General features: G+C 39.7%; 1 protein-coding gene across 4 annotated transcripts in view; it reads left to right on the top strand.

The window, feature by feature from the left end:
- unc5a (unc-5 netrin receptor A) overlaps window positions 1–13,676 on the top strand; it is a 129,702-nt gene that overhangs the window by 101,955 nt on the left and 14,071 nt on the right. For 2 of the 4 annotated variants that reach the window (XM_072437837.1, XM_072437820.1), the window contains 5 exons: window positions 6,892–7,080; window positions 7,864–8,163; window positions 10,502–10,589; window positions 10,879–11,047; window positions 12,716–12,949. In XM_072437837.1, the coding sequence (XP_072293938.1) occupies window positions 6,892–7,080; window positions 7,864–8,163; window positions 10,502–10,589; window positions 10,879–11,047; window positions 12,716–12,949 (980 nt within the window). Of the gene's footprint in view, window positions 1–6,891; window positions 7,120–7,863; window positions 8,164–10,501; window positions 10,590–10,878; window positions 11,048–12,715; window positions 12,950–13,676 lie in introns of all 4 variants that reach the window. The other 2 variants (XM_072437828.1, XM_072437814.1) reach the window with 1 other exon arrangement.

Below are 13,676 nucleotides of genomic sequence, written 5' to 3'. Positions count from 1 at the left end.
TGCAAAGTCAACCCAGAGACATGAGATGTAGTCGTGACAACCTGTTTTTCCAGACAGGTGTTTGAGGGAACCAAAAGGCTAGTGAGGAAAATGCTTATTACTAGTCACAGCTCGCTGCATAAAAACAATTATTTAGCTTAATGTGTGTAATGATGGTAATGAAGTTAATTGGGAGCAGCTTTCCCATTTTTGTTGCTCAAAAATGATTTTGCAAAAACACTGACTGCATTGATATTTTTAGGATTTGACAAGGCTGTTTGTTGTTGCAAGGTCATCACTACATAAAAATGTGTTTCATGTTAAAAAAGATTATTTGATGGAATTGGTTATTTTTTGTGTTTATATTGAATTTTCTCTGTGGAATCTGGTCTGATCTGATTTGTTTTCAGTAGATTGTGCACATGTGAACGATCGCATAAGATTTGATCCCAAATGTCTGGGGGGAAAAGCTGGTGCGTTATACATTTAAGCATCCACAGTTCAAAAGTTATGCTTCACTGCCAAAATTATGATCTGATTATGATTTATTTATTATGATTTATTATAAATATATATATATATATATATATATATATAGAGAGAGAGAGAGAGAGAGAGAGAGAGATAGATAGATATAGATATAGATATATTTTTTTATAAAAATACCATCTAGGCTGGTTCTTGTGAACGCAATCCTAGTGTCTGTTCTCATCTTATCTCTCATATTCTGGATTCACCCTGGTTTACCCTATTTTACCCTGTTTTACCCTGTTTTACCCTGTTTTACCCTATTTTACCCTGGTTTACCCTGGTTTAGTCCTGGTTTAGTCCTGGTTTAGTCCTGGTTCATTCCAGGTGTAGTTAAAGTATTTCCTGGTTAAAATCTTTGAGTTCTTTGTATATTCATTGATTTAGCACTGGTTTTGACGTGGTTTAGTGAAGGATATTTGTTCTAGTTCTTGTCAAGGTTGTGTTATTTTTGAGTTTTAGTATTTTTATTACTAATTTGATATGGGAACAACCACTTTGGATGCAGGAGCAGGGTCACTGCTGCATGAAAAATGTCCAAGCATTTCTTTGGGACTATATTTTAGCGGGACACTGGCTGAGGGATGGGACGACTGTATTGTGGCGATAGTAATGGTCACGTTCACTTTGAGAGTTTTAGTAGCCATATTTCCATGACCTTAAGAACTCCTGTGTTATTCATCTTGTGGAGAATGACTGGGATTGGCCATGGGACGAGATATATGCTCAGCTCTCTTGATAAATGCGCAGGCGAAGGGTCCGGGAGGCGGCAGTGCTTTTATTTATCAGCAAAAGAGAAGAGAAAAGCAGGAAGAGTGAGCAGAGGACTATCAGGAGCAGGTATTGTCCTGACTGCCAATGTAGCGGCAGTGCAAGCCTGATGTTTTGGTGAATAATGAGCTATACATTATATATATATATATAATATATATAAGTGAATCCTTAGTACTAAATGCATATCAATAAATACATATTAATATTGATATATTATATTTCTAAATTATACAATTTGCTTTAAACAGTTGAATATGTTCATAACAAAGTAAATTTCAAAAAGCTTTTTGCACTGTTCTTTTGGATTTGAAATGAGCAAGTCTACACAGGCTGATATCAAGCCTGAAAGTGATCCCTTTGCAGTTGGCCCTCGAGTCAGTCTGAGAAAAGCACTGAACGCTCACAAGGAGAGAACAAACAGAGAATTGGCCCAGGCTTGGCTGTGGAAACGGTTCATCACATCTCCAGATTATCTGCTGGCGGGTGTCAATCACACAAGGAGAATCAAAAGTTCCACAGTGACGGCAGGTGGAAATGAAAAATAGAGTGACAATCAAAACAGAGGCCAAAGATGGTACAGTGCACTAAAGAGACTGAATGTTTGAAGTAAGTGAGACCTTTTAGTAATGTTTTAAAGGATTTTTTTGTGAGATAAATAACCTAATAATCTAAATATGGATCCTAAATTTAATTCTGGTCACTATAACATGATGTGTTGTTGCGATGTTAAATCATGTTGTTACAATTGGAAAAGAGTCATGATTTTACGATTTTTTTAAATTGTCTTTTACTATTCCTCTAGCATGTGACCAGCTTTATGAATATAAACTTTCTGAAGGATTTCCTGTGACATATAAAAACACTTTTAACATTTTGGACTAGATTGAGTTGAAAATACTTATTTTTGCTTCTAAAATTTTGAAATTATTTGATACTCATACACATTGGCATCTGATTAAGTCAACATTATGAACAGCTTATACTATTGGTAAGAGGATATATTTCCTATTCATTAACAGAAAAAAATGTATAAAGTGTATGAGCAGTTGTCAACAGTGAAAAGTGTGAACATGCAAGGGCAAAAATGAGCGCTGCTTTAAGAGAGGCTAAAGGGAAAGCCATCCAATTATAAAAGGTGATTAGCCATGCCAATTACAGTGTGATGGATGTCCTTTCAGTTATTGGCCTGAGTCTGGAAAATCAATGAATGTGGCCAAAGGAGCCGAGAGCCGCTGGTCAGAGCTGTAGAGAGCATCTGGTTGGTCAGATGAAACTTCACTCATTGATGCTCTGATAAACCACTGGTGACTTCAGTACGAATGGAGAACGCCGTGTTATATTGTGTTATTGTGGCACAAACGCCGACCAAGAACTACTTCATTAATATTTGATTCTAATTTTGTTTAATATTTAGTTTTGTTACGTTATTAAACTTTTCTTTTTTTTACTTAAATATCTAAAGATACACATAAAGATATTGAACTTTCTGTTAGTGTTTACCATCTGCTTGTTACAGGGCTGGGGCCTCGTTTATAAACCTTGTGTACATTCTATAATGTTGCATATGTGATTTAAGTTGAAGTTTGTGATCTAGGAAAAGACAACCTTGATGAGAAAAGGAGCGGTTCAGTCCAAAATCTCTGAACTTTGTGCGTCTGGGCTTTCAGAGATAAGGCAAAAGACGATTTGAGCTCGAAGAGATGAGACGTGAGCACGCTAGAGGCTAGAGGAAGTTGTGTTTTGTCGGTACAGAATTCCACATTAACCTTTATAAATGAGACCCTAGATCTTTGGGGAGACTGCCGCGCCCACAGTAAGAATCTGATACAAAGAATTAATTTTTAAGCTTATAAAATTTGAATTTGAATTAAATAAATGGTATCGGAACAAAGATCTGAGGCACTCTGATATGTTCATTTAAATAAAATAAACGACCATAAGCATTATCGGAGTGCCTCGGATCTCTTCTTCCTTCACCTTGTAAGTCGATTCGCCCACTTCGGATGTGTGAAGAACACTCGATTGTTTTTTTAACACGGCAGTAACATCCCAATAACATCGCAGTGCAACTTTAGTTAAATCATGTATCTAACGTTCTATCCATGCGTTTTCTGTCTTTGGTTAATCCTCGGCAAACAGTCACAGACCAGTTCATGTGTGTTTGCCCAATCAGCGCTTACTCCCTGTTCCCCTCTCGTCTGTCTGCACATTCCTCAATGGGCTGTTCGGCTGATCTTCAAATATCACAGCTCTGTCTGGCCTTTTGGACTCGCCAAGGCAATTGGATTTGGGAACTTTAATGAGAGGATTCAGCCACTGTCTCTTCTGAACTGACTAGTATAAATGTGCTCTTCTTCATGCTTCCCTAAGGTGCACCGTCGACCACGAGGCAGATAAATGGTTAAGATACAAGTAAATGTATCCCTGAAGGCTATTCATGCCATATGTTTTGCCCTGATGGATATGCAAGTTAAGACGTACATAAAAAACATAGGCAGGCTTGTATTTCTCTTCAGACAGTCATTCACAATTGATTAAATGTCAAGAGATATCTGGTGTTACGATGGCCAGCGCTTAAGAGTATGTGCGCACATAATCCGGCTACTTAAGGTATCAGATTCTATGGCGATAATCACCCATAAAACTGCATCTGGCATTTTGCTTAAATAGTTCGAAATAACATGATGACGGGTGGATCTGTGCAAAGAAATTGATTTTCCCCAAAGACGTGGGGAGATGGCAAGGACATGGTGGAATGGATGCAGTATGTGAAAGAAAAGTGTTGGTGATACAAATTTGGTTCTACATTTATAGATCATTTCAAGATTCTTTAATGATTCATTAATTGTGTATTTCTACAGTTAATCAATCAAGACCAAAATTGAGGTCAAGACAAAACATCTCACCAGATACCTGTTATTTAAACCTATATGTATGATATGAGATTGACAAAGCAATACATGAACTATTTAGAAGTAGTAAAGGTGCACAATGTAACTTTTATGGTGAGGGTACTTCGTGTTTCTAAGGAAAAGTTGTTTCTTTGCCTTGAAAGTTCCACAGTATGGCACTCCTTTAATCGATCTTGTTTGTATTAAGTTACAAATGTTTTAAAGGACACGTTATGAAAAATGTACATTTGTATGCGTTCAATCATATTATAAAAACATGTCTGTAGTTGTATTTATCTTCATTCACGCTAGTTTGGTGAATTATGTTTAGAAAGTCCTCTCCCTTCCGAATATCAAAAACACCCATTCAACATTCTGAATTCCCTCGATCTGTGATGTCAAAGGTTGAGCTCTGAGATCTTTGCGTTTTTTAAGTCCATACATCGTCGCCATACTCGTTCTTAGCATTTCTGCCATCAAATCAAGTGCAATACAACTGTGTGGCTGCATTTGCGTGACAAAAGCATGCTAGCTTTTGTTTATCTCACCTATGTAATTCCCTCTGCAGTCAGTAGCTGGAGCCCAAAATCAAATACTAGCGTGGGAAATTCCCCAGTGACATGAAGTCATTTTGTTTTTTGTATTTATGTAATTTATCTTTTGTTCTAAAACAAAATGATGACACCTCAAAGTAAAGATTCTTAGAGCATGTTCAAAAGCACATTATTTGTCCTTTAATGCTAAAGATATAAATGCATCTTTACTGTGAGCCAGATCTAAACTGTTATTTGATCAGGAGACGTCATCTGCTTGTCTCGATGGAGAGCGATAACTTTAAACCTCTGTAAAGCAGGTGTGCATAGTGCACCTTTATGTCCCCCTTAACACTTTCTTAGGGTTGTACTGTGTAGCTATTGTTGGGGCATTCGTGGGAATGGAACCACGTGTATAACAATAATATTGTTGATATGTGCTTATTTGAACACAACATTTTACCTTTTGTACCTGTTCTGCGCGTCTCTGCTTTAGGACTCTACACTTTCATGGGGCCATATTTTCTGATGTTCTGTTCCAACGCTGCTAATTTAATTGTGCCATTCCCATGTCTCAGATTGACTAACACCAATTAAAACTTGTCAAATGTGCGTTTCTGAAACCGAGCATGTTCCTGTATGGCAGCTGTGAGAGGCTGCCTTGACACTCTGCAAGATATTTGTCAAAAATATCCAAAGTTAAGATGGTTTCACTGCAGATTATTTTTGTAATTTTATTTTTCATGACACATGATTCCAGTCTTAAAGTGCCTTTTTAGGCTTAAATATATAACATATATTTTGATTGTAGATATCCTCTTCCTTTATGTCCCTTCTTTTGTTGCCAAGTCTCCAAAAGGCAGCTTCTGGGACTTTCACCTTTGACATTGCCTCCAACAAAGCTAACAAAAGTGTTTCATCACCCAAAAAAATCAAGACTGAAGCATGTGAGGATTTTAGACCTTTGCATAGGTCAAATCTTACATTTATAATACGTGAACTGCACTGGCGTATCACAAAATACTGCAATGAAATAGGCATAAATCTGCTCGTGAGCATTCTTCATTTTGCTTGTTTCATGTATGCTTCTATCATCAAAACCATTCAAATGTATTCCCAAGCTTTTATTTAGAATGTTTGCATATCAATATGAACAAACTTTTTACTGGAACAATAATTTGACCTTGGCCCACTCATTATTCTGCAATATTGTTTCTAAATGAACAAACATTGATTTTGCCTAATCCCTCATAAAAAACAACCGTTTTTAGCAGACTCTACATCCCTCTCATTTTTAGTTGTTTTTTAATTCTCTTTCAGTGCAGACGGCCTCCCTCTTTCCATCCACCCTTTTGTTGTGGAGTTTCCACGCGACAGCCACTGGGACTTTAGCCTTTGACGTCGTCTTATGTCCCTCAAAGGCCCCTGTTCGGCACAGCCCCCTTCCACTTCTTCTTCTGCAGCTTCTTTTGACTTGCAGCTTTGACAGCCCACCGCCCCCATGCCTCAGTGGGACAATGGCCCTGCACAAAGCCCTCAGGAGCATCCTCCACCTACGTTAACCAAATTCACCCCAGTTCTTAAGTGGCAGTCGTAGAAAATCCCATTCTTCTGTCAAACACACATATATTCACAGTAAACCCAACCATTGGTGTTTGTCAAGGTTTAGCTGTCTAACTGCCTCGTACTGTACTTCTGGAAGAATACATTTTTGTGCTCAAGAGTATGAAAAGATTGAATAGGTGCTACAATTTCATACACAAATCTGTCATTTTTTTTGTCTGAGTTTTGAATGGTGTGAGAAGAGTGACAGAGACAAAGGGAGAAAAGAACATTCTGGGTTAGGATACATACGTCTGGAATATTCATAATCACATCATTGTAATCTTGTATGAAAAAGTGCTAAATAATGCTTCCGGTTTGTTCTGGATGTGCTTTTTAATTTGTGCTCAACATGTGTCTTAAACTGTGACAAAAGAGCAAGGCTTTACAGGATCACTTTACAAAAAGATGTACTTGATACATCTATACATTTATTTTGTAAGCGTTTTTAGTGGTGACATCATCAAATTGCTTGTTTGGACTACAACCAAGTTTAAAGGAGCACATTTGTCTCAATCAATTGCTGTGCATTGAGTGCTAGTCATTTAATTACGATGTTATGATGCATCTTCTGTGTCTTACAGCTGTGAGCGGAGCAGAAGATGTGGCTCTTTACGTGGGAATGGTGGCGATCGCACTTTGCCTGACCCTGCTCCTGATCGTGGTGGTGCTGGTGTATCGCCGAAAGAAGGAGGGCCTGGACGCCGATGTGGCCGACTCGTCCATCCTCACCACTGGCTTCCAGCCGATGGGCATCAAGCCCAGCAAGCCAGGTGTGTGGGCCCCGCGGCCCCGCAGACTCCCCCACTGCAGTAGGACACTGTTCTTTGTTTTAACCACACGTCTGTCTGACCGCCGTAGAGCACCATCTATATGTGCCAGTTAATTCAGCATCATACTGTATATACACCCACAAAACTATTGCAATTTTAGTATTCTGTATTGCTTTAGCCCCCCACTCTCCTGCACAGTCATAAGCTACACCATGCTGTAGTCCTTGGTGGAAAGGCAGGCTCATATGCTTCCATTTCCCTTATGCTGTGTTTAAATGTGTTTATAATGCCCTCCCGTAGATGGATGTTTTCTGTTACTGCCTGACACATTGAGTTTCACTACCACCACTTTATTGTCAGAAAATGTTCCCGCGATGTTTACTGTACTTTGTATGTGTGTGGCGCCTCTGAGCTCTATACCCTACAGTAATCGAAATACAAACCCACAACTGACTTTGCCGCATCGAGATGGGGAGTGGGTTGTCGTTACAGTGACTCTGTGGAAAGGAAAAGCTGTTTATATGTTATTATGCTATAGAGTGCGTCTTGAGTTGTATTGCTTAAGAGGCAGAAGGAGATGAGAGAAATGAGAGAAATAACTAGCTGTAGGTTGTATTTAGTATGTGGGAAAAAAAATACTTGTCCAGCATGTGTCTTTTCCATTTAGTTTTGCGTGTTGCAACAGCTTTTGCAGTGCGTGAGGTCTGTCTCTGATTAGCACCTCCTCAACTGCCACTCACAAGGCACTCACACTCATGCGTTCTTCTGTTTTTTACTCCGTAGAAAATTCTCATTTGCTCACTATCCAGCCTGATCTAACCACAACCACGACAAGTTACCAAGGCACGCTGCGATCCCGGCATGAGGGGACAGGGAAGTTTTCCATGTCCAACGGTCCTCTCTTGGATCCGCTCCCAAACGGATCCCACACGCTGCACAATGGGAAGCTAAACCAGGAGCATACTGAGTTTATGAGTCGCCTTACCACTCAAACCTACTTTAAAACACTCCCTCGGGACATTGCCAATGCCTCGTATGGAACGTTTAACTTTCTGGGAGGACGACTAACAATTCCCAACACAGGTGAGTGGAGCATAATCACAGAAACCCAGGACATTGTGGACCACGTGTGTTAATTACCTGTGTTTGTCATGTAGTACATAATGGTCTATATAGTGGTATAGTGGCTGTTCAAAGATTACTGGTAACTATAGAAACATCCACTTATGCATCGTTAGTGGTAAATTACTTGGAAATGCACAGAATAATTACTGACTCACAGAAGATTGCTTTGGTACATGTAGTTTCTGTTTAACAAATTGTATTTACTGTTTGTTATGATAAGTTAAAATACATGTAACAAAGATAATACTGAACTAATGAATAATGAATTAACACTAGTCACCTAAATTGTGTAAAAATAAAAAATGATGATAAAGTGTTGTGTATTTTGTAATAATACACAACACTTTACACAACATGGCCTAGAAATTCATCGTTATCAGATCACACAAAACACATGAAATAAAACTACAATTTGACTCTGGCCAACACAAATTGAACTGTAACATCTGAGAAGGATTAGCCACTGCTGCCTGTGAGCAAATTAGTTACAACTAACCATTAACAATAGCAATAGATCACCTGATTTACCAATTAAAATCCTAAAATCCGGCTGATTGACCTGCAGTATTCACTCAACGAAAAGTCCAGTGCCATGTTTACAATATATGACAATGTGAATAATAAAGAAACGACGTAATGCAACACCGTCGTGACTAAAATGCATTTGGTTCAGACAAATTCTTGTAAATGGATTGTGTGGAAATTGTGACACTTAGTTCTAATAAGTACACTTGGGAGCAAACTGGTTGAATTTGTAGCTGACGTCCTCTGTCAAATGTGCAGCAGAGATGGTCAATTAAAGATTAGTACGATAAAAGATTTAAGCCCGTCATTATTAATCCTCCCATTCCTCCCCCGCTCCACATTAGCTAAAGATGCTGTTTTCACTTGAATTGGCTGTTCATATTAGTACATGCCAGTGCTAGCATGAGAAATGTTCTGTTTTTCCTTCTCGTCCTTTATGCACTGAACAAACATTTTAATGCAGTACTTTTGTTTTTGCTCCCATCTTTCATGAGCTGAACTCAACGATCTGAAACTTTTTCTATAAAAACAAAATACTTATACCTCTCAAATTGTGTTCACAAATTTGTCAAAATCTTTCTTACCGAGCAATTAACATAAATCCATCTCACCTCAGAGGTGTGGTATATCAAGATGCTAACGGCATGAATCAAGACGCGGTCTTGAAGTTTTGGGGGGATTTCAAAGTTAACTATCTTTTAGAGTGGCGGAATAGTAGTAGTACTTTGTACTTAGAACTACTTCTACTACCTGTAGCGTATGCAGTGTTTTAGTCATACAATGATCATGGCAACAGTACAGGATATGGCCACGCATTACACAGTCACTCACAATGGCTTTTTGCTATTGCACGGCTTCTAGTATTAATATGAATTACCCAGTAAGACAGATTTTGACAGATTTTGTGAATAATACCTGAGAAAAATGGGTCTTTAGTGTATATAGAAAATATATATTGATCATCTTTGTGTTCAGTCCATGAAAAATGGGAGCAAAAACAAAAGTGTTTTAGTATAAATACGCTATTATACATGTGTTATCTCAGAGCCATGTTTACCATACTATGCACTGGCTTTTATTTTACATTTAGAGACTATAAAAATCAACACCTTGAAGGCTTCCACTTGAAAAAGCTGATTTAGTTTAGTGCGTAGTAGTGTGAATGAGGATTATAGTTTCGGCAGGGCTCAAAGCATTTCCACGCCTTTACCTTATTTCCGGCAGAGGTTTTTTTACAGTATGCAGTCCCAGGTTAAAACTGGGACAGTTACGGTTTTATCACTGTTTGTGCCAGCCCCAAAATGTGATTCTAAGTGGATGATTTTTGGCATGAGAATTGCAAAAACAACACTACACTCACTGCACCTCAATAGCTCTTCTATTCTCCAAGGTGCATTCCGACGCTCTCCCAGGAAAGCACAATTTTTCCCGAAGTCGTCTATTCAATGGTCTCAATTATCTACTCGGAGGCAGACAGAGGACATTTAGACCGCAACGCAACGTGTGCTTTTGTCTCTGCTAATTGTTGACCGTTGGGACGCCTGCCTCGTCTCAGTTGGCAGCACTGAGATTTGCATCTTTACCGCACCTGACGGAGAGCTTTGACTGACCTTCAGAATACATTTGTGCTTTTTGTTTTTTGATGCATACGTTTTTTGTTGAGAGAGCTGGTATTCTTTGTGTAATGACAAAAGCATTGTTCAGGGGAAAACAAATGAGTCTACTCTCCATTCTCACCCACTTTCTTTGCCTTTGTTGATATTTGCATTAGGAATCAGCCTGCTCATCCCTCCCGAGGCCATCCCAAGAGGCAAGATCTATGAGATATACCTCACCGTGCAAAGAAGGGAAGATTTAAGGTGGGTCTAACTGGCAATCTTCCCTGGATGCTGCTAGAGCTGTTTGTTTTGATGCACTACTGTTCCATTAGGAAGGCTTTAGAGGCTGTGTGAAGCACTCTAAAGGAGAGATGTAAATAAATAAGCAGCCGTTTACCAGGAGGTGCTCTATTTAAGTTAAATGAATTGTCTGAGAACTGCAGTCAGTCTCTGTACTGTTGGTCCAGCAGGGAGTGTGTAATTACGTGGTGACTGTATCAAACGCTGTGCATCAATAACCTGATGACATTATAACGTTCTGTGTATGTAGGTTGCCCCTGGCCGGCTGCCAGACCCTCCTCAGCCCTGTGGTGAATTGTGGTCCTCCTGGGGTGGTCCTCAGTCGACCTGTGATCCTCAGCATGGACCACTGCTCCGACGCATGCCTGGACAATTGGGCCGTGCGACTCAAGAAGCAGAACTATGATGGCGCTTGGGAGGTGAGATTGCTCTAAGTTTAGTACGAATCCTTTTTATTGTTTCCATCCAGTGGATTTGGGAAGTCAGTCTGAACTAGCTTTTCTCTGCTAAAGTAATAACTTTCTCTGCTGTGGCACTTGAAAGCACTTGATTTTGATGGAGCAGGTTCTGGCCAATTCATGGCCACTTTATAATGTTTAAATTATATTGGCTCTCAGGTGTTTTCTCAATGGACTGGAACAAAAGCCTGGAAGCAGTGGATCTGTCAGCTCCAGAGTTGCTAGGCAACCTGTTTCGGAAAACAGAATTTTTCTAAGCAAATACAGGTCCTCAAATACTCGTCTGAGTGCTCCTTGACCATTTTTGACCACTGCTTCCAATTACAGATTTCCCCCCTCATTTTTCTTCAAAAGTAGCCAATGCTCTGAAACTCCAGTACGATTGAGTTAGGGAGCACCTTTGGCGCTGACACGCACACGCCATACAAACAAATGTGCCTGGTGGCAGTATAGCCATCTCAACAGTCCAGAGAGATTGGAAAGCATGCTAGTGGGCTTGGGAGTGTTAGTAGGTCTTCTTTCATGTTCGATATTGTGCATAAATAATTCAGCTTCCCATGTGTGGTGGTGGCTAGGTGTCTGCAGGATGGATTGGCCTGTCTGAGGCTGAGGTTAGACCAGCTCTTTTAATCATCAGCACGACCAAATATAGCCTGATCGGCCTCACTGCACGGCCACTCCAGGAAGAAGTGCCAGGTGGACAAGATGTTCAGGGAAAACAGGTGAAATAGGAGTCAGGGACAAAGCCAAATAGACAAGTGCATAATGTAGATCTAGGGCAGTGATTGGAACTGAAGAGGGGAAATATTTCACACATTGAAGGAAGCAGGCAAAGATTAAGAAACTGCACATTGAATGGTCAGTTAGTAATTCATCTCACTTCCTCCTATGCACCTTGAAGCAATATTATACGTTTAAAAAAAAGCCTGCGTGCACTTTGTGGTTACATATAAAATGAATTGTGTCAATACTAATTCTATTGATGTAGTCAGTGTCTCGGCGGATCGATCCTAAAGGAGCTCGCTGGGCATTTGGCAGCCACAATCCTCTTTTCATTTCAGCTTGATTAGTTAACAGGCACAGTCAGTTGTGATGAGGTTTAAAAGTGCATTTTATCACCTTGAATCCAATTTGTACACATCAAACTAGGCTGTCTGGACATTTATGTTTCATGTTCTTAAATGGTTGATAACAAATTTAACATTTCAGAATGTGACAGGAAATTCCCCAAATTACAATCATCTAACTATTCATTGCTGCCAGGAACCAATTGGCCTCAGCTTTCATGTCAATGGAGTCATTCGCTAATGCATTACCTATTACCTATGCATTACTAAATTGATGGTCTTCAATAAGATGTGTGTCTTTGTTGAAAATCTCCGTGTTTGAGTCAGTTTGTTGTAAACCCTCTGTGGAGTTGGGAGAATTTGAGGCGGGAACAAAGTATTCCCTATTCCCCTGATCTTAACCTTGTGGTGCTTTTCCTTAAAGACTTTAAGCTCTGGTTTTCCTTTTTCCTGCAGCAGGACTGATCGTGGAGACCTTTAACAAAGATGTGCGCACAAATGACCAAATCACCCTTGCTTTCTGCACAAACAGGGAGCTTAACCTTCTCCTGTCCTGCTTTAGGACGTCCTGCTGATGGGAGAGGAGCCGGTGGTAGAGCCCTATTACTGCCAGCTGGAGGCGGAGACGTGCCGGCTGTTTGCGGAGCAGCTGGGCACCTTTGCCCTGGTGGGAGAGTCTCTCCACATGGGGGCTGCCAAGCGCCTCAGACTGGTGCTCTTCTCGGACGCCTACTGCTCCACGCTGGAGTACAACATCCGGGTGTACTGCATGGACGACACGCAGGATGTGTTCAAGGTGAGGACACCAGGGCATTTCAGGGTTTCTATTTGTTTAGATTATGAGGGAATAGATATTTTGAGTGTTAAAGCACTTGATAATTCAAATGTATATAATTATATGTAAATACATTATTCATAATGTCAGAACTTCTTTCCTTGAGTTAATTTTTAATACAATTTTACAGTAGTTTCCAGACACCATACTTTCACTCTTCACTCTTTACTCTCTAGAGTAAAAGTTATGGTTACTCTTCCCATTGTGAATAAGTGACTAAAGATTTATTTTGTAGTAAATTACTTGAACATCTTTTAGATATGATTTATTTTTTCCTATTTTTGTGGTCTATCTTGAATATCCAATTACATTAACGTCAAATTATAAGTCAGATATTACATCCAGACAGTCACTCTTACAATTACTCTTACTTGAATAGAAGTTTTATTCTTTACTTGAGTTGATGATTCATTTCTTGGACCACTACTTTGTACTTCTACATTCGATTATTTTGAAATAATACTTTTGTTATTGTTTGGTTACTCTCTCTGGTAGTTTTGTCATAAAAGTAGTCCTTGTGTGTGTCTGTGTTGGGACCCTGCCTATTGCGATGTTTCCCTGCTTCACGCTGTGAGCCGTTCTGCTCGGCTGCTGCGGGCCACTTAGTTTCCCATCACTTAGTACAACGCCATACCCCTCTTTTCATTTTTGGGCTCCACATGGACAGAGTATAATCAAGCACTAATGC

Source organism: Eucyclogobius newberryi, unplaced genomic scaffold, assembly GCF_026437365.1.
Source record: "Eucyclogobius newberryi isolate DKJ021-1_F unplaced genomic scaffold, fEucNew1.0.hap1 SCAF_11, whole genome shotgun sequence".
NCBI lineage: Eukaryota > Metazoa > Chordata > Actinopteri > Gobiiformes > Gobiidae > Eucyclogobius > Eucyclogobius newberryi.
This window is presented reverse-complemented; position numbering and strand designations above follow the sequence as displayed.